The sequence below is a fragment of the Gorilla gorilla genome, chromosome 6, assembly GCF_029281585.2.
Source record: "Gorilla gorilla gorilla isolate KB3781 chromosome 6, NHGRI_mGorGor1-v2.1_pri, whole genome shotgun sequence".
NCBI classification, from domain to species: domain Eukaryota; kingdom Metazoa; phylum Chordata; class Mammalia; order Primates; family Hominidae; genus Gorilla; species Gorilla gorilla.
In genome coordinates this window covers 159980489-160008243 of record NC_073230.2, presented here as the reverse complement: position 1 = coordinate 160008243, position 27755 = coordinate 159980489, and the positions used below count along the sequence as shown (strand labels likewise).

General features: G+C 51.4%; 2 protein-coding genes and 1 long non-coding RNA gene across 5 annotated transcripts in view; 2 read left to right on the top strand and 1 right to left on the bottom strand.

Annotated features, from left to right (window-relative positions):
• The first annotated feature begins 95 nt into the window (after nucleotides 1-95).
• ASB10 (ankyrin repeat and SOCS box containing 10) lies at nucleotides 96-12219 on the top strand. Of its 2 annotated transcripts, none has more exons than XM_055392416.2 (6): nucleotides 96-436; nucleotides 1243-1510; nucleotides 6461-6980; nucleotides 11244-11357; nucleotides 11623-11808; nucleotides 11954-12217. In XM_055392416.2, exons 1-5 carry the CDS (start codon nucleotides 166-168, stop codon nucleotides 11806-11808), a joined length of 1359 nt encoding a protein of 452 aa, XP_055248391.1. In that variant the 5' UTR covers nucleotides 96-165; the 3' UTR covers nucleotides 11954-12217. The 2 variants fall into 2 exon arrangements, with proteins under 2 accessions (XP_055248391.1, XP_004046551.4); XM_004046503.5 differs by lacking the exon at nucleotides 96-436 and adding an exon at nucleotides 638-1087 and having other exon boundaries at nucleotides 11954-12219.
• LOC129534656 (uncharacterized) lies at nucleotides 11486-13483 on the bottom strand. Its single transcript, XR_008681326.2, has 2 exons — nucleotides 13245-13483; nucleotides 11486-12825 (listed from the first exon to the last, which is right to left on the bottom strand). It is a non-coding gene; the product is annotated as an uncharacterized lncRNA (long non-coding RNA).
• Nucleotides 13141-27755, top strand: part of GBX1 (gastrulation brain homeobox 1) — a 26726-nt gene continuing 12111 nt past the window's right edge. The window contains exons 1-2 of one of the 2 annotated variants that reach the window (XR_010134785.1): nucleotides 13141-13273; nucleotides 20734-20914. Coding sequence is in view for 1 of the 2 variants with exons in the window: in XM_031012677.2 (XP_030868537.1) it covers nucleotides 20377-20914 (538 nt within the window). In the remaining variant the exon portion in view is untranslated. Of the gene's footprint in view, nucleotides 13274-20303; nucleotides 20915-27755 lie in introns of those variants that run through there. The other variant, XM_031012677.2, reaches the window with a different exon arrangement.

Sequence of the window (27755 nt, the reverse complement as noted above, 5' to 3'; positions counted from 1 at the left end):
GACTGACAGCTGGGCCAGTCAGGGCTATTTATGGCTTTGCCTGATGTTGTGCTCCCCTGCGCCTCCCATGCTGGGCCCCACCCAGCTCGGGCCCAGCACCCACCTGCCCAGTCCACCAGCAACATCGCTGGGAGGCCTGCTGCTTTGGCTCTCCCAGAACAAGCCATGCCCTGGGGAAAGAACTCCTCTCCCCACTGGGGACACCATCTGGGGTGCCTTCCCTCTGCCCCGGCCTGCCGGATCTGGAGGCCCCACTCCCGCCCAGCCTGGGAGCCCCCTCGGCCATCACCACTGCTCTGCCAAGACATGGCCCTGCAGAATGCCCTCTACACCGGGGACCTGGCAAGGTTGCAGGAGCTGTTCCCCCCGCACAGCACAGCCGACCTGCTGCTGGAGAGCCGGGCCGCAGAGCCTCGCTGGAGCAGCCACCAGAGGGGTGAGGGGCATCTGGGGGGTGCTGAGAACCAGGGGGCTGGGCTGACTGCCTTGGCCACAGAGGTCCTAAGGGCTTGAGGGAAAGGAGAAGCCCCCGGCTGTTTCTCCCCGACCTCAAGGCTTGTCCAATAGCCTAAACTTTGGCCCAAGAACAAAGTCATGTGGAGCCCAGAATAGCTCCTGCTGGATGCGTGGCCAGGTCAGCCTCGGAGCGTGGGACACAGGGGCCTTCTGTCTGTCTGTATTTCCCTCCTGCTGTCTCTCTCTGCCTTTGGCATATACCTCTCCTCCTCCCCACTCCCCTCTCCCCCTCCCCACTCCCCTCTCCCCGCCCACATGCTCATGAGTTGGGCTCCAGAAGAGTGCAAGGGGCAGGGAGAGCCCCTTGATGACAGACACCCCCTCTGTGCCAGACTGGTGGAGAAGCCCAGCAGAGGGTCTGAGGAGCACCTCAAGTCTGGCCCGGGACCCATCGTCACCCGCACAGCCTCAGGACCTGCCCTTGCCTTCTGGCAGGCAGTGCTGTCTGGGGACGTGGGCTGTGTCTCCCGCATCCTCGCGGACTCCAGTACTGGCCTGGCTCCTGATTCCGTCTTTGATACCAGCGACCCAGAGCGATGGAGGGATTTCCGCTTCAACATCCGTGCTCTGAGTACGGGCCGGGGCACTGGGGGGTCTCAGCGGGAGAGAGGGGAGGCTGCAGATGGAGCTCTGGGCTCCCTCTTCCTGCCTCTGCCCACCTCACCCCATTGGCTGGAAGGTCTCTGCCTTCCCTGGGGATCTGAGGCCCACATCTCCCCTCCCTAGGACTCTGGTCTCTGACGTACAAAGAGGAGCTGACCACCCCACTGCATGTGGCAGCCAGCCGTGGCCACACCGAAGTCCTGCGGCTGCTGCTGAGGCGGCGAGCAAGGCCAGACAGTGCCCCTGGGGGCCGCACCGCCCTGCACGAGGCCTGTGCTGCAGGCCACACTGCCTGTGTTCATGTGCTGCTGGTGGCAGGAGCCGACCCCAACATCGCTGACCAGGATGGGAAACGCCCCCTGCATCTCTGCCGGGGGCCTGGCACCCTTGAGTGAGTGACCCCTCACCCCAACCCCCAGTTCCACTCTGAAGGGAAGCAAAGAGGCCTTCTCAGGGAGGATGGGGGAAAATGTCAGGGACCTGGGACAGAGCAGTCCAGGCTTGGGGCGCGGGTCAGGGTGCAATTACTTCCCAAGCCATCCACCCGTTGACCCCATGAACTTTGGAGTGGCCTGGACTTTGGACAGTTTTCTGGTCTCCCAGGGGTGGAGGGAGGCTGTGGCAGGGGTGCAGTTGCATGGCCCGCATTGGGAAATTGCCTGGCTCCATTATGGGGAGGTGGTGTTGCTTAAAGTTTTTGAAAACACTTTCTGAGCTTATCCTATGTTCCAGGCACTGTGCTAAGCACAACAGCAACTAAGTCTCTGAGGCCCTGCCCTCAGGGAGCTTACTGTCCAATGATCCAGACAGGGAGTAGAGGATGGTGGCCCCACTGAGGACCTGCCTGGGTCCCTCTGGGTAGGGTCTGGTTTTCCATGACAGGTCTAGAATCTCCATATTGGTATGGCACCCTCAGATCATGGGCTCAAGGGACTCTCACTAACTAAACTCCCAAGAAACTGATGAATACACACAAATGTGCCAATGTATCATTTATTGTAGGGAATAGTCCTTTGCAGTGACATAAATAATTGCAACCCATGTGTAAGGAACGTTGTAGGATGGGATCCCAATTACAATTTTGTGAACTAACTCTACATCCTATAGAGGCCCTCTCTCTACTGACTGCACACCTGCAGGTCTTGTCTCTTGCCTCTGAAAGGTGCCAAATTATTGACCCTGGGGTTCTCCTTTCATGGACCCTCTCCTTCTTGTTAATCTCATCAGCCTCTAGAGGATTCCATAGGCTTAATCATACTATGGTTGAAGATGTGTTCTTTACTAGCGTGGCCCAGTGGAAACCTAATGTGAGCCATATATGCAATTTAGAGTGTTCTAGCAGCCCTATTAAAAAAATGACAAATGACCGGGCACGGTGGCTCACACTTGTAATCCCAGCACTTTGGGAGGCTGAGGCAGGTGGCTCGCTTGAGGCCAGGAGTTCGAGACCAGCCTGGCCAACATGCCCAAACCTTGTCTCTACTAAAAATACAAAAATTAGCTGGGTGTGGTGGCAGGCGCCTATAATCCCAGCGACTCGGGAGGCTGAGGCAGGAGAATTGCTTAAACCTGGGAGGTGGAGGTTGCAGTGAGCGGAGATTAGATTGTGCCACTGCACTGCAGCCTGGGAGACAAAGTGAGACTTTGTCTCACAAAAAAAAAAAGACAAATATGTAAAATTAATTTTTTAAATGGTAGTAAAATATACATGAAATTTGCCTTTGTAACCATTATTTATTTATTTATTTATTTTTTGAGACGGAGTCTCGCTCTGCCGCCCAGGCTGGAGTGCAGTGGTGCGATCTCGGCTCACTGCAAGCTCCGCCTCCCGGGTTCACGCCATTCTCCTGCCTCAGCCTCGCGAGTAGCTGGGGCTACAGGCCCCTGCCACCATGCCTGGCTAATTTTTTGTATTTTTAGTAGAGACGCGGTTTCACAGTGTTAGCCAGGATGGTCTCAATCTCCTGACCTCGTGTTCTGCCCGCCTCGGCCTCCCAAAGTGCTGGGATTCCAGGCACAAGCCACCGTGCCCGGCCTTTTGTAACCATTTTTAAGCGTACAGTTCGATGGCATTAAGCACATTCATGTTGTTGTTCAACCATCGCCACCATCCATCTCCAAACTTTCTCATCTTCCCAAACTGAAATTCTAACCCCATCAAACACTAACCACCCACCCCACCCTGTCTCCCAAGCCCCTGGCAATCACTATTTTACTTTCTGTCTCTGAATGTGAACACTCTGGGGACCTCACATAAGTGGAATCATGTGGTATTTGTCCTTTTGTAACTGGCTTATTCCACTTAGCATGATGTCTTCAGACTTCACCCATGTTGTCCCATGTTTCAGAATTTCCTTCCTTTCTTTTTTTTTTTTGAGACAGAGTCTCACTCTGTCGCCCAGGCTGGAGTGCAGTGGGGCGATCTCGGCTCACTGCAAGCTCCGCCTCCCGGGTTCACGCCATTCTCCTGCCTCAGCCTCCCAAGTAGCTGGGACTACAGGCGCCCACCACCGCACCCAGCTAATTTTTGTATTTTTTAGTAGAGACGGGATTTCACTGTGTTAGCCAGGATGGTCTTGATCTCCTGACCTCGTGATCCACCCGCCTCGGCCTCCCAAAGTGCTGGGATTACAGGTGTGAGCCACCACACCCAGCCGAATTTCCTTCCTTTCTAAGGCTGAATAACACTCCTTTATATGTGTATAGCACATTTGTATTGGATGTTTATTCATTCACCCGTTGAGGGACACTTGGGTTGCTTCCACATTTTGGCTATTGGGAGTAATGCTCCTGTGGACATGTGGGTACAAATATCTGTGAAGCAGGTTAAATTAATTATATTTTATTTAACACAACATATCCAAAGTGTTATCATGTTGACGTGTAATCAATATAAAATTGAGGCCGGGTGCAGTGCTCACGCCTGTAATCCCAGCACTTTGGGAGGCCAAGCCGGGTGGATCACCTGAGGTCAGGAGTTCGAGACCAGCCTAGCCAACATGATGAAACTCTATCTCTACTAAAAATACAAAAATTAGCTGGACATGGTGGCGGGCACCTGTAATCCCAGCTACTCGGGAGGCTGAGGCAGGAGAATCGCTTCAACCCGGGAGGTGGAGGCGGTAGTGAGCCAAGATTGTGCCACTGCACTCCAGCCTGGGCGAAAGAGGGAAACTCCGTCTCAAAAAAACAAACAAGCAAACAGACAAAAATTAGCCAGGCATAGTGGTGCACACCTGTAATCTCAGCTACTCAGGAGGCTGAGGTAGGAGGATCATTTGAGCCTGTGAGGCGGAGGTTGCAGTGAGTGGAGATCACGCCACTGTACTCCAGCCTGGGTGACAGAGAGAGACCTTATCTCAAAAGAAAAAAAAAGAGAGAGAGAGAGATAGGGTCTCTCTCAGTCACCTAGTCTGGATGTCCAGTGGTGCGTTCATAGCTCACTGCAGCCTCAAACTACTGGGCTCAAACAATCCTCTCACCTCAGCCTACAGAGTAGATGGGACTACTACAGGCCCACGCCACCATTCCCAGCTAATTTTTTGTGGAGATGGGTCTCACTTTGTTGCCCAGGATAGTCTTGAACTCCTGGGCTAAAGTGATTCTCCACTGCACCTAGCCGGCTCTGTTTCTGAAGAAGAAGAAGAAAAAAGGCATGCATATAACACACCGCATCTCAGTTAGGATTAGCCACATTTCAAGAACTCGATAGCAACAGGTGGCTAGTGGCTACCACTGGCTAGTGAGGTTCCACATAATCCCACATTTTTAGTTCTGACCATGTTCCCACCAGCCTCCCTGAGATCACACCCAGTGATAATCCTTCCTTCCTTTGTGAGTAAACAAATGTATTTTAAAATTATTATGGAGACTTTTAAAGATATAGAAAGTCAGACAGGATAATGAAATGAGCTCCCACAATCCATCACCCTCTATACCTCCCACTCCCCCTGCCAAGTGTCGTCATTTTGAGCTCTTACGATGACAGGTTTTCGGGGGTTGTCTCACGTGCTGCTCACAACCACCTTGGAAGGTGGAGCTGTTATAATTATCCCCATTCTACACACGAGGGAACTGGAGCTCAAAGAGGCCAAGTCCCGTTAGCCCTGAAGTGAGGCACACACGTTGCTGTGACTCCCTGTGCTTCTTGCCATCTTGGAGTAAATCCAGTTGGCCAATTTCAGTCTTTTTTATTTTTTATTTTTCTATTTTGAGAAGGAGTCTCACTCTGTCACCCAGGCTGGAGTGTAGTGGCATGATCTCGGCTCAATGCAGTCTCCACCTCCCAGGTTCAAGTGATTCTCCTGCCTCAGCCTCCCAAGTAGCTGGGATTACAGGGGCCCACCACTACACCTGGCTAATTTTTGTATCTTTAGTAGAGACGGGGGTTCACCATGTTTGCCAGGCTGGTCTCAAACTCCTGACCTCAGGTGATCCACCTGCCTTGGCCTCCCAAAGTGCTGGGATTATAGGCATGAGCCACCGTGCCCAGCCAATCGGTCTTGTTCTTTATCCCACTGCCCCATTTCCATGTGTGCCCACTGTCAGGCCCCACGCCCCCTTCCTCCACCAGTCCCAGCATGCAGATCCCCCAACAGTCCTGTTGCCCCTGAACCCAAATAGCAGCCCTACTCCTACTAGCCATGTCAACTTACATGAGATCCTCAAATCTCAGTTTCCTCCTCTGTGGCATGAGTGCCTTAAGAGAGGCTACCAAGGGAATGTAGTGAGGATGAAATTAGCTACAACACGTAAAACCCTTAGCAGGCGCCTGTTCTAACCACTCATGTGACAACTGCTGGTGACATTTATTCCCACAGATGATTTAGTGGATTATCCCAACAAAAAGTATTTGGATTTTAAAGAAGGACACTGTTGGCCAGGCACAGTGGCTCATGCCTATAATCCAGCACTTTGGGAGGCCGAGGCAGGTGGATCACTTGAGGTCAGGAGTTTAAGATCAGCCTGGCAAACATGGTGAAACCCCATCTCTACTAAATACACAAAAAACTAGCCGGGCGTGGTGGTGGGCACCTGTAATCCCAGCTACTCTGGAGGCTGAGGCAGGAGAATCGCTTGAACCTGGGAAGTGGAGGTTGCAGTGAGCTGAGATTGTACCACTGCACTTCTGCCTGAGCGATAGAACAAGACTCAGTCTCAAAAAAAAAAAAAAAAAAAAAAAAAAGAAGGGCACTGTTGATCTTGCAGAATGGTGCCGGGATGACCAGTGATGGGCAGGATGGAGGGTGGGTGGGAGGAGACAGAACCAAGAGCCACCCAAGTGTGTTTCTGCCAGGGGTCCGTGCCTGCTTTCCTCCCCACCACCGTCTCCCCCCAATAGGTGTGCGGAGCTGCTCCTCAGGTTTGGAGCGAGAGTGGATGGTCGGTCCGAGGAAGAAGAGGAGACCCCTTTGCATGTGGCCGCCCGGCTTGGCCATGTGGAGCTGGCAGATCTGCTTCTAAGACGGGGGGCATGTCCTGATGCCCGCAATGCTGAAGGCTGGACCCCACTGCTGGCTGCCTGTGACGTCCGCTGCCAGTCCACCGCCGATGCCGAGGCCACCACCGCCCGCTGTCTGCAGCTGTGCAGCTTGCTGCTTTCAGCTGGAGCAGACGCTGATGCTGCCGACCAGGACAAGCAGCGACCCCTGCACCTGGCCTGTCGCCGTGGCCATGCAGCTGTCGTGGAGCTGCTCCTGTCCTGTGGTGTCAGCGCCAACACCATGGACTATGGGGGACACACGCCCCTGCACTGTGCTCTGCAGGGCCCAGCTGCAGCCCTGGCCCAGAGCCCCGAGCACGTGGTTCGGGCTCTGCTCAACCATGGCGCCGTCCGTGTCTGGCCAGGGGCCCTCCCCAAGGTATGGGGGCTGCAGGCAGCAGGAGGGCCACCATGGTGAGGGGACAGGGAGACCTAGGCCTGTGCTCCGGTTTGCTTTGGAATGTGGCCTGTGCACATAGATTGGTTCCTTCTGTCTGTCTTTCATTCAGCATGTAAGCAAAGCCCAAATAGGGGTCAAGTTGAAGACACAGATCAGTGGGAAATGTGTGTGTGTGCATGTGTGTGTGCATGTGTATACATGGTGTGCGTGTGTATACATGTGTTCATGCACGTATGTGCATGTATATACTGTGCATGTGTGATAAAGGCGGACTGGGGGCAGTGGGGCCAGATTAGATAAAGGATCCAAAAAGACAGAAAAAGTCAGGGCTGATGTGGGTGGTGGGCGTTGTTTAAGGGTCTTCATCAGCACAGCAAACTGATGAGAATAGCATTTGAGGAAGCTCCCACTAGCAGTGGGATCAGTTCAGTGACAGATGCAGGAGAGGCTGTCCAAGGGAAGAGGGTGAGCCTGTTTCAGGAGGCTCAAGGTCCCCTGAATGTCTGCAAATGGACATGGTCCCACTTTCTGAGAATCTAGTAGGACCCACAGCCCCCAGAACAGCTGCCACTGTCCTGGCACCTGTGAACATGCCTTTCACTGTCAACTTCAATTTATATCCTACTTTATCTTAATTTCCCCTAAGTAGGTTCAACTTGAAGACCTGTGCTACCGATGCCCTGTGAGGGGGCCTTGCCCCATGCTGTGTCATGTCTGGAGGGCCATAGATAATGTCATGGAGGGTGCTGGGTCTGGGATGGGGACATCCGTTCTCAGAGGAGATGGGTCAGAACTGAAACCACCCTCTGAGTAGGCAGGTCCCCTCTGGCTCAGCCCAGAGTGTTGTCCCACCCAGCCTTGCCTGTCCTGGGACCACCCCTGCTATCCCAGCCTCTCCCCTTTGCTCACAAACCTAGAAGCATCTGTCTGGATTCCTAAGCAAGACCAAATAATTAAACAGCCCAAGAGTTCGGCAGATTGGTCTCCCCTTTGGGAAAATACAAGAAAATCAACAATTAACACTAATTAATCTCCTATTAACACTAGATAATTAGGAGACAAGCAATTCCCTGTAATCTGACGGCAGCTCTGACAGCTAATGATTTCCCTGGCAGGCAGGGGCGGGAGGAGGGCCCGGCGCAGCGAAAGGGTTTCCTGGGACCCCACAGCCCTGCTCCACCTCTCAGCCTGTCTCTGGGACCAAAGGGGCTGGCAGAGCAAAGTACCCCATTTGTCCCTTTCCATGATCTGCAGCCCTGCCAGCTGAGGGGTTTCTGTCCTCCCTGCACAGAAGCCTCCACTGCCCATCTGTGATGAAACGCCAGCCCCAGCTGGTTCTCTAGGAGCCACCACTTTGGACTTGGTGCTCAGGGGACCTGGATCCAGGATGTGACTTTGATGCTTGTTCGTGTGGGTGTAGGCAAGTCACTGCATGTGATACAGCCTCTCCCTAACAGGATGGAAAGCTGTAGGAGAGCACTGGGGAACAGTCGGAGCAAGCACAGCCTTGACTATACACCAGGCACTGCTCTAAGCTGTATTTCCTGTTACAGGAGTTCCTCAGTCCTCCCAGCAACTTCTGAGGTCAGTGGTGACTAGGAGTGTAGGCTCTGGAGCCAGACACATTACCTGTGTGGCCTTCGGCAAGTCGCTGAATCTCCCTAGGCCTCAGTTTTGTCATCTGTAACATAGGGATATGATACTATGCCTTCTTCATAGGGTTACTGTGAGAAGAGTTAATACACATCAAGCCTAGTGCTTAACACTTGTTAGCTAGTGTTGTTCTTGTTATGTAATGTATGAGAGAGCACTTGGTAAGCTGCTTGGCATCATCCCAATGAGGGTATCATTGGACATGGGAGTGAAGCAGGTTGATGTAGCTGCACGGGCTTCCTGGAGGAGGCAGGACTGGGATGGGCGGTTTTGAAGGGAGGGAGGAGGAAGAGGCAGGCATTCCAGACACAGCGAGGTACTTGAGCCCAGTGCAGAGGTGGGGATCAACATGGGCCAGGAAGGACAGAGATGGGCCTGAGGGGCAGGTGGAGAGGAGAGTTGGAGAGAACCAGCCTGCTCTTCCCTAGCTTGAAGGAGGAGTGAGGAAAAGAGGCCTCCCGGGACAGACTGATGAGCACGGTTCAGATGCAGGGCTAGAAGCAGAGGCCCCAGGTGTGTAAAATGCTTTCTCCAGGGACCCCTGGAAGGCCAGGCCTTCTGCTCCCACTGCTCATCGGTACCGTTGTCTGACAGACAGAAGGGTCTCCTCTCCTTGCAGACAGAGGCTGTTAAACCCCCACCGCTAGATGCAATTGCGTTTGGCCACATGTGGGTTGTGTGTGAGATACTGCCTGAAAGACAGTACTTAGCTGTTTTCAGATCTCAAAAGGCTCTGTGGCCATCGCCTGTATAGATGCAGCGAGAGTGGAGTGCAGTGGAGGAGGCACAAATCTGCTTTAGGTACTGAGTTCAGGCACAAGCGGGTGTCTTAGTGCCAGTGTCTGTCAGGCCACTTTTCTGACCACGTGGACGGTCTGTCCACAGGCTGCTCTACTGCGTGGCTTGCCCGCTTGTTGCACTGGACCACCACCTCAGAGACCTTTCTTGGCCACTCCATCTAGGACAGTGCCCTCCCCAACCATGCTCAGTCCCCTGACCCTACTTTTTTTTTTTCTCTTTTGAGACAGGGTCTCATTCTGTCACCCACACGTGCAGTGGCATGATCTCGGCTCACTGCAACCTCTGCCTCCCAGGCTCAAGAGATTCTCTTGCCTTAGCCTCCCAAATAGCTGGGATTACAGGTGCATGCCACTACTGCCCGGCTAATTTTTGTATTTTTAGTAGAGACAGGGTTTCACCATGTTGGCCAGGCTGGTCTCAAACTGCTGACCTCAAGTGATCCACCCACCTCGGCCTCCCAAAGCGCTGGGATTACAGGCATGAGCTGCCACGCCCGGCTCCTTCTTATTTTTCATTGCAGCAGCAGATCTGTGAGTGATGACTTCTGTGTTTATTATGTTTTCCCTCTGAAATAGAAGCTCTTGGATGACGAGGACTTTATTTTCCCCACTGCTGGATTCGAAGTGCTTGGCACATAGTAGGCCTTCAATAAATAGTTGCTGAATGAACCAATGAAAGCATATATCTGGCTCCAACTAGGTTCCACTCCTGCTCCTACCAAATCCTCTCCTGCTCCTGCAGGCAGTCCATCAGCCTCAGGTTGCCTTGTCCCTTCTCCCTGAATACCCTCCAGGCTCTGGGGTTCCCTTGCCTCCAGAGCCCAGTCCTCCCTCTGTGAGTCCCCCACCCAGCCCCACCCCACTCCCTGGCCTCCTCTTGTAGCTCTCTCTACCCTCACTTGGCATTGGATGGATTCTGTGATCTTTTTATCTGCTCAGGAGCTCCAGCCACAGGTCAGGGACCCCTTCCAGCCAGCAGAAAACCCAGCTCAGAACCTTGTAGAGGCAGAGAGGAGAGCAGGATGGTGGTGTGGTTAAGGGCAAGGGGCCACGCTTCCAGGCCTGGACTGTGGGAACCACAACTTGGGCAAGTTAATTAACTTCTCTGTACCTCAGTTTCCCTTGGCTGTAATGAAGGAAATGGGATAATAACATGGGATATTAACAGTCCATCCCTTGCAGGGACAACAGTGAAGAGTTCATACATGTCAAGTGCTAGAAAAATCATCTGGCCTGAGTTATGCACAATAGAAAGGTTAGCTGCTGTATTGGCTTCCTGGATCAAATGAAGTACCACAAACTGGGTAGCTTAAAGCAACAGAAATGGAGTTCCCTTACAGCAGTGGAGGCTGGAAGTTTGAAATGCAGATGTGGGCAGGGCTGGCTCCTTCTGGAGCTTCTGAGGGAGAATCTGTTCCATGGCGCTCTTGTAGCTTCCAGTGGTTTCCCATAATCCTTGGTGTCCTTTGACTTGTACATGTGTCACTCCACTCCACTGTCTGCCTTTGTCATCATGTGGCCTTCTTGTCTGTGTCCATGTCTGTGCCTCTGTTTTCTCTTCTTATAAGAACACCAGTCATATTGAATAGGGCCCACCCTAATGACCTCATTTTAACCTGATTACATTTGCAAAGACCCTATTTCCAATAAGGTCCCATTCATAGGTACAGGGGGATAGGTCTTCAATATATCTTTTGGGGAACAAAGTTCAACCCACAACAACTATTCTGGAGCTGTCTGGTCACTGTGTGGACTGACTGGGGACCCAACACGTCTCTGCCTCCCGCAGGTGCTGGAGCGCTGGAGCACATGCCCTCGGACCATCGAGGTCCTGATGAACACCTACAGTGTTGTGCAGCTTCCCGAGGAGGCCGTCGGCCTGGTGACTCCTGAAACTCTGCAGGTCAGATTCCAAGGCCCTGAACATAGAGCTTCTCATCCTGGCCCCAAGACTCCCACCCGCTAAACCGCAGCCCCCCATAGAAAGTACCCAAAGACGCACTCATGTCCCAGAAGAGAGAACTTGCAGAGTGAACACTCAAACATTCATTGTTTCTAATAGGTTCCTTCCGGTAGATGCCCCACCCCTCACCAGCCTACCCTGTGAGGAGGGGCCGGTGCTACCTGTCTGAGGCTGCCCCTCACTGAGCCCCTTGTTCTGCCCCCAGAAACATCAGCGTTTCTACTCCTCCCTCTTCGCCTTGGTGAGGCAGCCCAGGTCGCTGCAGCATTTGAGCCGCTGTGCGCTCCGCTCCCACCTGGAGGGCAGCCTGCCCCACGCGCTGCCCCGCCTCCCCCTGCCACCGCGCCTGCTCCGCTACCTGCAGCTGGATTTTGAGGGCGTGCTCTACTAGGTGAGCCCCGGGATCTGTGAGCAGTCACAGCTGCTTGGGGTCCAGGGATGGGTGGAAGGCAAGAGAAGGGTTGGGGAGGGCCCTAGCCAGAACCGGCCCGGCCCCGAACCACCAGAAGCCTCTGAATCCAAACCTCTCCTTCCAGATGTCCACGGCCTTTTGAGAGGGCCTGAAAGCAGATGCCCCAGCCTGCAGAGGGCGCGCCTCTGCACTAACTCAGGCCAGGTAGCCCTGGCAGCAGGAGGCCCAGCTCCGCAGGCAGGTGTGGATGCTGCAATTCCCAATGCAGAGAAGCGGACCGACAGCGGCAGCCGGGTGATGTCTGATGAAGACACACTCCTACTGGGGCTCTCCTGAGGCCCCCTTCTAGCCTGTGCAAACCCTGTATGTGCATTAAAAATCTCCAGGTCTTTGTTTGGTGCTGTCTCCAACGGACCTTCCTCTGAACTGGCTCCCTTGCAGGGGAGTCGGGATGGGCGGACTGACAGGGGCTCCCTGCCTGCCCCACGGTTCCAGCTGAATCACCTTCCCCTTTGGCATCAGCCGGCTGCTAAGGGGTCCCAGGCTTCCCAGCTCCATGAAATGACAGAATGACCGCCAGGTGAGAACGCGTTTGAAAAGGCCTAAAGGAGGTGCAGGGTGCACATGGAGGCAGTGCAGAGAGTTGGGCAGGAAGGCACAGGAACCCTTGGGGTAGGAAGGTGAGGAGGCAGGAGAGCCACCCGGAAGGAGGGGCATGTGGGGTGGCCCATCACAGAGGGTAACCATGGCTCAGGTGACAGCGAAAGGCCCAGGTTTAGAAAAACAGAACCAGTTCTGCCTATTGCCTGACACGGTAGGTCAGGGAGCACCAGAAGCATGTCTGGTTCCTGCCTCTTTTATCTGCTCCTTCCTTAAATTTAGCTCTGGCCGCAAGAGCGCTGAGTTGAAAGTTCCATGACACAGGTTCTGGTCTTAACTCTGCCATTAACTTGTGGAACGTAAGTCTCTTCCCTCTCTGGGATCACGTTTCTGCATCTGTAAAAAGAGAGGGAGGAGAGTCCCTGAGGGTCATTGCAGTATCAGGATTTTCAGAACCTGCCAGAGGCCCCAGCAGCCGGGAGCTGCCTGCAACCACAGGCGAAGGGCAGGTGGTCGGGACAGAGCAGCCAATCAAGTGCACCGTGATCCCTGACGTCAAGGGTCGCTGGACAGAGTTCCCCCAGGCGGCGGAGTGCGCACGCGCTGGAGCTCGCGACTTTCCCGCCAACCGGCACTAGCGCGGCGACGAAGGGCGGGGCCAGGAGGGCGCGAAGGGACAGGGGGCGGGGCCTGGAGGGCGCGAGGCTTTAGGCCGCGCGGACCAGAGCCCGAAGCCGGGTTAGGCGTTGAGAGGCGGCTGAGGAGAAGCGGAGAGGAAGTGAGGGGGCCCGGATTCCCACCCTGGCCTCACGGACCTTGGGCTGACCGGTCTGTCTGGCTTCAGGTACTAGGGCGCGGCTCTGGGACGCGGGTGCGGGTGGGCAAGCGGTGGAGGCTCCTCGCTGTGGAAACCCCAGGCGGACCCCGACCGCACAGGCCCCACCTCGCGGGCAGGAAGCGGCTGCCCCAAGGCATGGGCGGGAACCTGGTGCGCGAGGCCCACTCCTGTCGAGGGCCTGCGGGGCGCCCCGTGGAGACCGCGGCTCGGGTGGGGGTCCCGGGGGACGCCCTAGTGCTCGATGGTTTGTTCCGCAGCCGTTCCAGGGCCTGCTGCGTTCAGGCACCGCCGCACGGGGGCAAGGCCTGCCCTCCAGGCCCCCACGAGGGTCCGCTTGCGCGGGGTAGCCGGAGCGCGGCGCACAGGAGGAAGCAGCAGGTGCTGCCGAGCCCGGGGAGAGACGTGCGGGATGGGGGGTTGGCAGTCGGTGACAGGGAAACCTGCTCTCTGAGGAGGTGACATTTAGCCTGAGACCTGAGTAGAGCAGATCAGTAGGAGTGGCAGGACGGACCGCCCTGGCTGCGGGCGTGGGTCGGGGGGCACCTGCGGCGGTGGTCCAGGCCAGAGGTGGTCGCGGCGGGCGAGATTCGGGATCCCTGGGAAGAACTGGGGGGCCGCCGCTGGGGGGGATGTAGGGGGCTGCAGAATAGCGCTGTCTAGGGCGACTCGCAGGTTTTTGGCTTGGACCCCTGGACGGTGGTGCCAGATGCTAAGATGGGGAAGACGAGGAAGTAACGGGAAGCAGAAGGCCGTTGCTGGGGAGATGGCACTGGAGCCGCCTAGGAAGCATCTCAGAGGCTGTGGCCCTTGGCACGGGGATCTGGGGCCAGGTCGAGCGCAGGTCTGGGTATCATGCGAGTGCGGGCTCGCTGGTGCGGGAAAGAGTTTGGAGCTCTGCTCCCAGGGAATCCCTACTCCCGCAGATGACTTGCCCGAGAGAGTCCTGTTGGTGGATTTTGATGGAAATTCTATTTGATCGCATCCACTTGGTTCACTGTGTGCTTCCGGGTCCCCAGGTTTTAGGTGCTTCATGCCCTGCTGGGAACGAGACACGCTCCTGCCCTCAGTGAATCTTCAGTCTAGTCTGAGAAACAAGGGTGTGAACAACCAGTTAGAATACAAGGGGCAATAGGATGAATGCAAGATAAACGTGGGAGCAGGAGCTGGGGGCATGAAGAGGAGGGTGAGGAATGGGGTTGAGATCTGGGAGGGCGTCCCAGAAGAAGGACCCTCCTGTAAAGTGATAGGAAGATGGGGGAGGATTTCTGGCCACATCTGGAGAGCCTGCGATCATGGGATGCCTTTTTAAGGACGGGGAAGGGAAGAAAGGCGATGTGGAGTGGTGGCTGTGGAGGGGCTGTGCACAACTTCACATATTGTCCCCTTAGCGGGGCAGTGTCAGGAGGGTCCTCACTGGGGTTAGACATTCAGACTCTTGCGAGCCAGGGCGCTTCCTCCCCAGCCTCCTGGCTGTTGGTCCCGCGGGCCCAGAACCTCTCCCTGGTAATTGCTTTTCGTAATGTGTTTGCTCCAAACCAATTTCACGCCTCCGTGAGGACTCCGCCCTGCACTGAGGCGCGGACCTCCCCACCACCAACCTACCCGCGTGTGAACGCGCGGGCTCATACATACGGTACACATTTAACACAACAGAAATACAGGATTCGGGTACCGGGGCACACTAAACATACTTAACCCTACACTCACGCACACTAGACGTTAAGACACTCACGTACAACCCCCCGTCCCCAAACAGTGCATTCACAGTTAAGCATCTAGAGGCGTCCCGCGCGCTCGCCCTTGGATGCTCCGTTAGTGGTTTCTTTGCCCTCGGCGCGTCTCCGGGACTGTCGCCAGGGGGCGCTGCAGCACCCCGCACCTCCTTCGCCGTGCCCGCAGTTGTGCGCTGCTGCCACCAGAGGGTACCCGCGGCCAGGCCCGACGCTGCCCACCATGAGAGGACTTTCTCTGGCCAATGAGTGGATTGGAGGTATAGATTTGTGGTCTTTGACTTGAATACTTTGTTTTTTTCTTAGCATCCTTGGTGCTGGTTGGCAACACAGGTCAGGCCAGATGATGAGGCCGCGGTGGGCACAGAGGGTAGATTAAAGATAAAATTCCTCTGTAGGAGCATTTCCCAAATGTCAGAGAATATGGACAAAGCAGCACTTTCAGAATTCTGTTTCGGACAATGAGACCAGGTACTTGCCCATAACGCGTCTGTTCAGGAATTCAGTAGGAGAACCATAGTTTTTTGCTGGTAAAGAAAGGAGCTAGCTCTGTTCAGATTTGACAGAGGTAAGGTCTGTACTTGGTACTGATGAGAGAGTGAAGTAGTTTTTGGAGTGCTCTGGATTTCAGGGAAAATGAGTCCCCTTCCTTTCTTCGCCACTCTACTCTTTGTCTATTTAGTGCAGGAAGAACTCATTTTGGAAGGTGTTTTTTCACATTCAGTTGACTCTTGCCCTTGCTTTTTGACTAGACAAAGTTTTTGTTGTTGTTCTTTTTTTTTTTTTTTTTTTTTTTTTTGAGACGGAGTCTCACTCTGTCGCCCAGGCTGGAGTGCAGTGGTGTGATCTCTGCTCACTGCAAGCTCCGCCCTCTGGGTTCACACCATTCTCCCGCCTCAGCCTGCCCAGTAGCTAGTACTACAGGTGCCTGCCACCACGCCTGGCTAATTTTTTGTATATTTAGTAGAGACGGGGTTTCACCGTGTTAGCCAGGATGGTCTGGATCTCCTCACCTCGTGATCCACCCGCCTCAGCCTCCCAAAGTGCTGGGGTTACAGGCGTGAGCCACCACGCCCAGCCCTTGTTGTTCTTATTTGTAAGACAGGGTCCTGCTCCGTCACCCAGGCTAGAGTGCAGTGGCACAATCTCTGCGTACTGAAGCCTCAACCTCCCTGGCTCAAGTGATCCTCCCACCTCAGCCTCCTGAGTAGTTAGGACTACAGGCATGTGCCACCATGCCTGGCCAATTTTTAAAATTTTTTTTATAGAGACAGGGTCTCACTATGTTGCCCAGGCTGGGCTTGAACTCCTGGTCTCAAGTGGTTCTCTCACCTGGGCCTCCCAAAGTGTCGGGATTACAGACATAAATCATTGTACCCAGCCAGAGTAGATATTAATCACTCTCCCTCACAGATGGAGATGTCAAAGAGGGGTCAAGGTCACAGGGCCCAATGAGGGGTCAGAAAAGGAATTTGACTCCAGGTCTTTTTCCTTTAGCCAGTGCTTCTTTCCATTTACCATGTGGCCTCAGTTCTATGTTCTATGAAAGGGCAGGGAAAGGAAATGGGTTGCTGCAGTTGCCACTATGTATGCCAATGTTACCGAATGTCAAGGACTTCACAGAAGTCACACTTCGTATCTCTAGCATGGCAAGGGAACAGATAGAGGATATAAATGGGTTATGAAATACAGTATCTAACAAACACAAACCACACCAGGTCAGTAGAAGTACTTAAGGTCTCATCTGCCTCTGTTCAGAATTGATGGCCCACTGGGATTTGTTGGCACTAAGTTTTAAGTATGTACTTCCTCGCCAGGCGCAGTGGCTCATGCCTATAATCCCAGCACTTTGGGAGGCCGAGGCAGGCAGATCATGAGGTCAGGAGTTCGAGACCAGCCTGGCCAACATGGTGAAACCCTGTCTCTACTAAAAACACAAAAATTAGCCGGGCATGGTGGCAGGCGCCTGTAATCAGAGCTACTTGGGAGGCTGAGGCAAGAGAATCACTTGAATCCGGAAGGAGGAGGTTACAGTGAGCCAAGATCATGCCACTACACTCCAGGCTGGGCAACAGAGCGAGACTCCATCTCAAAAAAAAAAAAAAGTAGGTACTTCCTGTGCCAGCTTGAGTAGAGAATCCACTTTACTGAGTATAGTTCTAAGCAATAAGCTCTTGGCATGAACTAGGCGACATATATCTTCAAGATCAGAGGGTTATTTTATTTATTTATTTTTTGAGATGGAGTTTCCCTCTTGTTGCCCATGCTGGAGTGCAGTGGTGCGATCTCGGCTCACTGCAAACTCCACCTCCCAGGTTCACGCGATCTCCTGCCTCAGCCTCCCAAGTAGCTGGAATTACAGGCATGTGCCACTATGCCCAGCTAATTTTGTATTTTTAGTAGAGATGGGGTTTCACTGTGCTGGTCAGGCTAATCTCGAACTCCTGACCTCAGGTGATTCACCCACTTCGGCCTCCCAAAGTGCTAGGATTACAGGCATGAACCACCATGCCCAGCCCAGAGGGTCTTTAAGACATTTTTTAGAGACAAGGTCTCCCTCTCTCACCCAATCTGGAGTACAGTGGTGTGATTATAACTCACTCTAACCTCCAAATCTTGGGCTCAAGCAATCCTCCTGCCTCTGCCTCCCAAGTAGCTGGAGCTACAAGTGTGTGCCACCGTGCTTGGCTAATACAATCAGAGGGTCTTTTAATCTTGAGTCCTTGACATACCAGAATGTGACAGGCTTCTTAAAGTGGCCTTTTATTGAAGGGACTGGTGGAAGAGAGATGTTTCAATATATATCCTTTTGAGCTTTTGGAATTTGGTACTATGTGATTTTATTACCTATGCAATAAATGAATGCAATTACTTTTAAAAATGGTTCTTCCTTCATGCCTTATTTGGCTGATCCTGTAACTGCTCATACAGGTTTAATTTCAGTTTTGTAGCCCAAAGTTGCCTCAATCTGTCAAGTCAATAAGCCTCTGTTATGTATCCAACACCGATAAGCCCTCTCACTTTAAAAATACAATATACTTTTGAAGCTTCATCTTGCATGTTGGTATGGTAAAGTGCTTGGTTAATTTAGCAAAGGGGTGTTCTGAAGAGTATCTTTAGACAAGTTCTTTAGTAGTGAGTTGGAGTTAAGCTAAGGCACCTCTTCTTTCTCCATTGTGACATCTTACCACCAGACTCGTTTCGTAGAAATTTCACTGGTTTAATGTGGAGCCCAAGGTAGATCAAGACTGCATGGAAATGACACCCTTCTCTGTTCACCTCTCTGATGAATTGTCAGTTAAGGCATAACCAAAAAACTCCCTTCTTGAGTCCTGCCCCCTTCCTCAGTCCACCCTGGTGACAGTGTCTTGCAGGTACTAATTTAAATACATCAGCCTGACATTAACAGTGTTCACTAGGCTAACACAACACTCCTGATTTGGGACAAATGTCACTGAGACCCAGAGTTCCCTCCTGCCCTGCTCTGTCTTGGCCGGGCAATCCTGGAACTTGTGTAGGTTTTCGTCCTCGCTGGAGCCAAATCACTTCCCCTACCTAGACTGCATCTTCCTAAACTTGCCTGGCTTTGCTGTTATCAATTTTAACTAGCTTGGCTCTACCCAGCCTCACCTGAATAACAATTTCCTTGTGACCAGATGACACTCACTGTAGCTGGCCAGGCTTGCCCTGTGTCCTGAAGCTTGGGTCACTCTTCTGTTGACTTGCCTGTCTTGTCTCTTTCTTGCCCACTGACCTGAGGTGGCTATCAAGCCAAAGTGTCTGACTTTTGCCTCTAGATTGACAACTCTACTGCTGGGAATTGGGAGGAGGAGGACGACGATGGTAAAAGGCGCCACCATTTCTGTGTCTCAGAAGGGGGGAGGTGAGAGTCATCTGCAATTAGCGGATAATTAGCGCTGCTGACCCTTGGGGCTCATCAGCGCTCCTGGGGCCAGCCCCCAGCAATCAGCCAGGGCAGGTCGTGAGTGTCAGGCCCAGGAATGAATAGGGCTCATCAGCGGCGCTGGAGCTGGGGAGCCAATCAGGGAAAATTAATAGCAGAAGCGAAGGAGAGAGAGCGAGGGAGGGAGACAAGAGACAGACAGACAGACAGACAAGAGATACAGATAAAGGAAAGACATGAGAAAAATCGAGTAAGAGGGACTGGGATAAGGAATGAGAGATGGGAAAGAAATAATCAGAGGAATAGGAATAGAAACGAGGACGGGAAAGGGAAGAGGGGTGGGAGGAAGAAAAAGAATGTAAAGGACGGGAGAAAGATGGAGGGGAAAGGTCAGAGGAATGGTAAGTACTTGGCATAGTGTGGGCACTGAAGGAAATTACCCACAGAGGCAAGAGAAAGGGACTAGGGGAAGTTGGAGATGGAGGAGGGAATGAGGAAGAAGGTGAAGAGCCAATGCCAAGAGAATAGAGACCAGAGGCCAGAGTGCGAATGGGGCAGATAGGAGGAAAGGGGCCCCGTAAGAGTGGCCCTAAGCCGCAGAACCGGGCGGGCGCAGCGCGCCCCCTGTCGGCCCCGCCTCGCCTCCCTCAGCCCCGCGCTCTCGCTGGAGGGGGCGGTGGCTGTGCTGTCCCGCCCGTCGCGCCGGAGCTTGCTCTGCGGACCGCCACAACGTCCGCTCCACGGGCAGGGGAGGGGTGTCGGAGCTGGGAGGCACGCCGGGGAATGACTTGGGGCCCGAAGGAGGGCGGCGGCCCGGAGCAGAGGGGTGCTGAGGTCCGGCCCCGCTGCCTGTCCCTGCTGGTGCGCCCTCTCCGCCTGCCGCCCGGTGTCCCATCCACGCTCGGCCCCGCCGCCCCATCGGAGCCTGGGCCACCTCCCGCTTGCCCTCCTAGCCGGGCGAAGCCCGGGCCAGGTGGGCTGAGTTGGGGGGGTGGACTGGGTGGAGGGAAGGGGACCGGCCCAGCAGCTGCCGCCGCCTTCTCGTCGGCCGCAAACTTTCACAAAGCGGCGTGTCCGGCCTCATCAATCTCCATTAATAATAGTTGGTTGGGCCGCGGGGGGCGGGTGGGGGTCCCGGGCCGGCCGGCCAGGCCGCTGGGAACGGGCTCTGCGGAGGGAGCGGGAGCCGGGAGCGGCGGCGGCGGGCGGAGGGAGGAAGTGAAGCGTAATTTGAGGAAGATGGATGAGTCCGGAGGGCGACACCCCCAGCCCGCCCGCTCGCCCGCCCCCTCCCTCCTTATGAGAGAGAGGGAGCGCGGCGCCGGAGCCACACTGCGCCGAGCCCGCGCCCCGCCGCCACCTCGGCCCGGGAGCCAGGGAGCGAGCCCTGCGTGTCCGCGCGGGGCGCCCGAGCCGCGGGGCGCACGGAGGCGCCCGGAGAGGAGCGCCCCGGGGCGGCCGCAGCTCCGAGCAAGATGCAGCGGGCCGGAGGCGGTAGCGCCCCTGGGGGCAACGGCGGGGGCGGCGGCGGGGGCCCGGGCACTGCCTTCTCCATCGACTCCCTAATCGGGCCGCCGCCCCCGCGCTCCGGCCACTTGCTGTACACCGGCTACCCCATGTTCATGCCCTACCGGCCGCTCGTGCTGCCGCAGGCGCTGGCCCCTGCGCCGCTGCCCGCTGGCCTCCCGCCCCTCGCCCCGCTAGCCTCTTTCGCCGGCCGCCTTACCAACACCTTCTGCGCGGGGCTGGGTCAGGCTGTGCCCTCGATGGTGGCGCTGACCACCGCGCTGCCCAGCTTCGCGGAGCCGCCCGACGCTTTCTACGGGCCCCAGGAGCTCGCCGCCGCCGCTGCCGCCGCCGCCGCCACTGCCGCCCGAAACAACCCCGAGCCAGGCGGCCGACGCCCAGAGGGTGGGCTGGAAGCTGATGAGCTGCTGCCGGCCCGGGAGAAAGTGGCAGAGCCCCCACCACCTCCGCCTCCGCACTTCTCAGAGACTTTTCCAAGTCTGCCCGGTAAGTGCTAGGGCCGACCAGGGCTGGCGGGAGGCCGGTTCACCTGGAAATTCCAGACAGGAACCTGCTCGGAACCTCGGCACCTGCCTGGAGCCTTGAAGTCCCAGACCTTTAGATCGCGCGCAGGTTCTGACTCCAATTCAGTTCCAAATACAGCCTCTTTAGATTCCAGAACCCCCGCCCTGCTCTGTCCCCATAGCCCTGAAGGCTAACCGAAGACTTTGCAGTGCTCCCTTCACATTAGTGCCTTTCCCTCAGCATCCTAGCCATCAAGCCTTGGCCCTGTCTCCTTTTCAGAATTCCTTCATTTTTTTCCTCCTCTGTCAGGGGTAGACAAGCTACAAGGATGGGATTTCCAGGGGCACCAAGATGGGGGTATGTTGGAGCAGCTGTCAGTTCAGCAATGGAGGGCACGTTCTGGCTTCTAAGGAGATCATACTGACCCTAAAGGCTCAAAGGATAGGAATAGGCTCTGTGGATGCAGGGGCAAAAAGAGTGTGTGTGTTTGGGGGGGGGGGGTGCGTCTTAAAGCCGTGACTTCTGAATTGGCAGATTCGGAGCTAAGCCTTGAAGAATTGAGTAGGGGGCCAAAGAGAACATTAGCTACAGGAGGCCTAGCACACGCTGGACAAGTGCTGACTAGGAGACCAAGAGAGAGGCTAAAGGCTGGGCTGAGTTGGGTGTGGCCCAAAGATCTAGGGTGCAGAACCCAGCTAAGATTCAGCTGACAGATAATTCAAGGGCCCTGGACCCTCCATGAATGGTGCCCTCTCCATAGAGGCAGGGTGTATTAAACTGAACCTTGTTTAGAGTCCATTCAATTAGAGCCCTCCTGACCTCTCTATTGGTCCTTAACTCCTAGAAGCCAGAAAAGCTTTCTTCTGGCTAGACAGATTCAGGTGTTCTGAGTTCCAAAGCTTATACAATTTGCTGGGCCCTATTTAAGAAAAATAGGCACCACTTGCAAGTGTGGGGACTCTGATGCTTCAACATCTTTAGTATCAGGATGGAACCGCTTCTGCTCAACCATTCATTGCATCCAGCTTAGAGGTGGAAGTGACCCCAGTAGGCCTGGGAGCTGACTTGAACAGAGACAAGAAGGGAATGCAAGAGTGCTTTTGTCCTTTGCCAGCAGAGATAATTCTTGATTATCAGTTATGGGGCCCTTTCTGACATTGTCCAAAGGGTTAATCACTCTTTCAGACCCCAAAGGCTGCCATGGGGCCTGTCTTCCTATTCTTTTCTCCTTTCGCCCTGGCATTTTGCTTTTGGGGATTCAGCTGTTGTTTTCTTTTTTGTACCTGGTTGGATCAGGAAGACCCAGTAACTGAAGTCAGAATAGCATCTTCTAAGGGGGATCATAAGGAACAGATAGAGCAGCAACTGGAAGGTGGGAGAAAATGTCCACAAGATAAAAGGGCCCAGGGTGGGAGCCTGGAAGCCAGCAGGATGATCTTAAGAAAAAAAGATTAGTATGATTGTCAGAATAGGATGGTCCTAAGGCAGAAAAAAGAGTAAGACAGGCCATCAAAGAGATGACTTTGGAGGAGATAGGACCTGAAGGTGTAACCAGACACATATAGAAAGAGATGAGCTGAAGAGAGAGGATGGAGGGGGGATCCCTTGGTAGCGGGGACTTAGGGGCATATGCCCAAACTGTGGGACAACAAGCAATTTGTCCCACCCTTTCAGGTCTGCTCAGTTCTTATTTTGACCTATATGTATAATGGGAGCTCTTTTCTGGATCATATAGTATATTGGCTATAAAAACAGACATTGAGAAAGACAGGAATAAGCAGAGAAAAAACAGAAGAGAAATATTGATGAAACAAGAATAGAGGAAAGGACCAGGGGATGAGTTGTATACTGGGAATATACAAAGAGAACATGAAGAAGGAGAGGGTTCTCTGCTGGAAAAGGGACTCTGGACTGGACTAAATGAAAAGTGAACTGTATTACTAGACCACAAGTGTGAGTGAGTGTGTGTGTGTATGTGTGTGTGTGTGTGTGTGTGTGTAAGAGTTCTGTCATGAGAGGATTTGGGGGGAACTAAATAAAAATACTAGGGGAATAAGGAAAAGTTTCAACACTAGGAGTAATTTTCTTTAAAGGGTTTTTAATACTGAGAGTGAGGGGAAACTGGAATTTATATAAAATGACAGAGCTTCATCATCTGAGGAAAATGTTGAAAGCAAAAACAAAAAAAAAAAGAGGGAAATTTGTGTTGTTCTTGGAGTAAAGGCAAGGAATTTTTTTTGCCAAGAATAATGGAAAGGAGAACTTACAGAGGAAGAATTTTGAAGAAGTGCTGGAATAAAGGTAATCACTCATGCTGGGAGGAGATACATGTAAAGGGTTTATAGTGGGGAGGCTGGGACACAGTAGTAAGGAGGAGAGACTTCAGAACAAACATTCAAAGAGCATGAGGAATGAGAGCTCCTATCTGTAACGGCTGCTTCTGTCACTCTCAGTAAACACGCTTCCAACTCTTCCTGGGCAAGCCATTCATATCCACCTTCCCAATCTTGAGTTTTTCCAGAAATCATTGAGAAAAGAAAATGCAATTCCAGAAATGAGAGACATAAAATCAATTTGGGGACTGATGACACATGACCCAGGCTAAAACTGGTTGGAAAACAAATACTCTGTTTTGGGAATTGTATTAACGTATTTGGAGTGAAATGACAGAGCTCTCTGCTGTGAATAATGGGATTGAAACCTCAACATTAGAAGAATTTGGAGAAATAATGCAATCTTTAAAATGACAGAGGAGAAATTGTTTTCCTTGTGTGAATGAGTGACATGGGTCTGAAATTATTATTAATTTACATTTGTTTAGTGTTTTACAACTGCTAACCCTTTTAAATAAAATCATAGTGTAGATAGGCCAATTTGGAGAATGATTAGTGATTTTCTTTGGGAATTACAGGGACTATTTTTTAAAATTTGTTGAGAGTTAAGACAGGTACCATTCTCTACTAGAACTGAGGAAGGATAAAAGGAACTTTGTTGTGATTTGATTGCAGGAGTAGAAGCTATATTAGCAGATGAAAAGAAATATGATATATAGAAGTAATTGGGTAGAAAGTTATTGAAAATGGTAGATTGAAAAGAATCACAAGTTTGGAATGTGGGAAGCAGTGGGGAAAATTGAGAGAATGTCTTTTAGTAAGAGTAATAAAGAGGAGAGAATTCCGAACTGTTAGGAAAGATTAAAGTATGACTCAATAGAAGAGCCCAAAGCAGTGCTGGCTAGTAGAGATATATGCAAGCCATATATGTCATTAAAAATTTTTTATTAGCCACATTAAAAAGATAAAAATAGGTAAAATTAATTTTAATTTTATTTAACTCAAGATGTCCAAAATATTATTTCAACATTAATCAATATTAACATTTTAATGATATAATTTTATATCTTCTTTTCATATTAAGTCTTCAAACTCCAGTGTTATTTTACACTTCCAGCACATCTCCATTTGGACTAGCCATGTTTCAGTTGGTCAGTAGCCACAGGTGAACAGTGGTGACCGTATTCAACATGACGGATCTAGAGAGTTTTAAGAACAGAGTTATGTGAAAGTGATGGAGGAAAAGGAGCTTTGAATTGGATAATGGGTCCTCAGTGTATTAGGAATAATGGAGAGAAGAGAGCAGGAAGCACTAAATGACAGGAGAGAACAGAATTCCGTCTTAGGTGGGATGGGCAGAGATTATCTCGTGTGTCTGACGGTTTGTGTGAGCTCTGGCTGAGAGTAATCAAAGCTAACTTGCTGTGTGCAAGATGTGGTGCAGATATGCATCACAGCAACAATGAGTGAAAAGGATGCTATGTGCTGGGCAAATGATGAAAAGAGCCGTGAATGTGGAGAAATGCAGAAAGCTGGGCACGGTGGCTCATGCCTGTAATCCCAACACTTTGGGAGGCCGAGATGGGCAGATCACCTGAGATTGGGAGTTTCAGACTAGCCTGACCAACACGGAGAAACCCCATCTCTACTAAAAATACAAAATTAGCCGGGCTTAGTGCCGCATGCCTGTGGTCCCAGCTACTCAGGAGGCTGAGGCAGGAGAATCACTTGAACCCAGGAGGCAGATGTTGCAGTGAGCCGAGATTGCGCCATTGCACTCCAGCCTGGGGGGCAACGAGCAAAACTCCATCTCAAAAAAAAAAAAAGGCAGAAGAAAACTTTGAGTTGGGGGTGTCTAGAGCAATTATTCACTCAGGGGAAAAAGAAGATTGGGTTGCCTGAATGCAAAAGCTTAGGAAGTGAGGAATGGTACCTACTCCATATATATTTGTTAGATGGATGACAAAAATGTAGTGAGAGATTGACGTGAAAACTAATACCAGTATTGGGCATAGTGAAGAAAACATTTGTAGTTTAAGGTTATATAGAAGATATGGGAATATGATGGGACAAACTTGAGACATGCTGTTGTAGTAAACATTGTTTTTTTAAACTAAGCATAAAAAGATTTGCTGATTTCTGAATACAGATTGGCAATAATAATTGAAATCATGCAAGGAGACCAGGGAGACTTCCTAGGAGCCTAATATTCAAGTGCTGATTACTGTAAGCTAAGCACCTGATTGTAGCTAGGGAACATTTGGATGACCATTAATTAATTTCTGAATAGGTATCCATTATGATTGTCAAGATATGATATTTACTTATGAGAGGAAAACAGAAAATGATAATATGACGTGGAATTAGAGAATTATGTTGTTAGAAACAAGAGGGAGATTTTTGGGGGAAGTGATGGAGATCCAGAGTATGTTTTCCTAGAACTTTTGAGCATACAGTCAGAGTGATTGCTGCATTGACATTTATAGAAAGGCAAACACTGCATTAACAATGTGATTGATGGAACATTTGTTTAGGAGTTGTGACACGTGGATTCAGTTCTCACCTTTGTCACTCATTAGTTGTATAATTTTGACAAGTCACTTAGTTCAATTCAGGGAACATTTATTGTCTGTCTATTACAGACTTAGTATATTTGAGACACAGTGGGAGATTCAAAGTCACATGACTTCTCTAGGCTTTGGTTTCCTCAGCTGGGCCAAAAGTTTTGGTTCAGATGATTTTTAATGTTCCTTTCAATTCTCTAGGCCTCAGTATTTAAAGTAGAGCTCTCAACCTGGACTCCACAGACCTTTCATCAGGGGATCTGTTAGCTATGGGTGGGAGAAAATTTATACCTTTATTTTTTATCACTTCAATTATGAATATAGGCCAAAAATCATAGTTGTTTCAGCGTGCATGATGTTTTTGTCAGTGAAAGAAATCACAGATAGTTTGATATACATTTACAGTCTTTGGAGGGACCTTGTTTAATGAATAAAGAAACATGATTATATCACAAGTTCTGTTTTAAACTATACTTTAATATACTTGACTTCAAATGTAATACTATGTATTTTATGTTGTACGTCTAAAAGCATTATTCTAGAAAGTGTTCATAGGCTTTACCAGACTGACAAAGGACTTAAGGGCACAAAAGGGTGAAGAACCCCCTGGATCAGAGATAGACCTCAGGAGTGACAACAGGAAAATTTTATTAGGAGGATTAGAATCAGAGGCTAAGATGCCCTGTGCCATAGTGAAAGTAACCCTTCAGGGGTTGGCAGAGAGAAAGAGTCTCTAAGGTGGCACATGTAAATATGGAGATATATATAATAGATGATTAGGAGGAGGATTCTTATACTTGGAGTGGCAGGCATGAGTAGACTGTACTGGGAATAATGCAGAGAGGTAATATTTGGAATAATGGGGGAAATATTTTAATTGGAAAGAAGGAAGAACATGCATTGTGAGCAAAGTGCTTTGCATTGAGAGAAATGTTACAATAGGAAGCAAGAATTCTGCCTGGGAAGTAATAGGAAAAGAAAAGTAATGGGAAAAGAAACTGATTTGGAATTAGGAAATAGAAAGAAGAGAAGTAATTGAGTAGATGTATAAAAGAGAGAGAGATTTAAACAGGAATGATGAGAAGGAAAGAATTTGGTGGGAAGAAGGAAGGAATGGGGAAATGCCCTGTGCTGGGGTAGGAAAGAAACTTTGTGTCTGAACCAGTGAAAAGGACAGAGCTCTCTATGCAAGGTAGTGCTCATAACCGACAAAAGGCCTGGATTAGGAGTGTAGTAAAAAAGAGGCGGGAAATTTTTTTTGGAAGTCTGAGCTTGTTGGGAGAAAGTTAACAGCTTAGAGTACTGTGGATGAAATGCTAATGTGCTAGGACTAATTGAGAGAAAGGGTGATAGGGAGAAGAGATGCTTGCATTTGGTGCAATAGAGGAGTGGCCTACACAAGTTGAATTAAGGTGTAGTAGAAAGAGACAGGTGCTGCAAGCAGTGTCTTCACTGGCCGTTATAGAGGGGAAAGCAATGATCCTTATGTGATGAAAAGAATCTGTATTAGAAGTAGAGGGGCTATAGGAACTCAGATGAGGGTTATAAGCAAAAGGCACTGTTCAAAATATGAGGACTGGGAGGAACAGGAAAATACTTCTGACTGGGGGTAATGGGAGGCAGATGTCTTGACTGAATTATGGAGAAGATGATATTATAATAGAAGTAATGGAGAAAACAGAACTCTGTAGTGGGAAGAGTGGGAAGAGAAGTAATGCAGAGGTGTCTCCATTGAGGGAAGGAGATGTAATTACCCTGAGTGTAAAGGCAAGAAGTGCTTTGTGCTGCAATTAATAACTATTCTATGAATTATGTGTGGACACTACAAGTACATAAACTGATTAGCCTAAGCAAAGGAAGTGTCTTAGCTTCCTCATCAGTAAAATTAGGGGCTTGAATTAGGTGATCTCTAAGATTCCTTCCAGC

Bases quoted from the DNA above. Each gene is read 5' to 3' on its own strand.
- ASB10 (XM_004046503.5), top strand. From the start codon at position 772: ATGCTCATGAGTTGGGCTCCAGAAGAGTGCAAGGGGCAGGGAGAGCCC. The intron at 1,511-6,460 runs GTGAGTGACCCC...TCCCCCCAATAG, and splicing joins CGGGGGCCTGGCACCCTTGA to GTGTGCGGAGCTGCTCCTCA. The intron at 6,981-11,243 runs GTATGGGGGCTG...TGCCTCCCGCAG, and splicing joins GGCCAGGGGCCCTCCCCAAG to GTGCTGGAGCGCTGGAGCAC.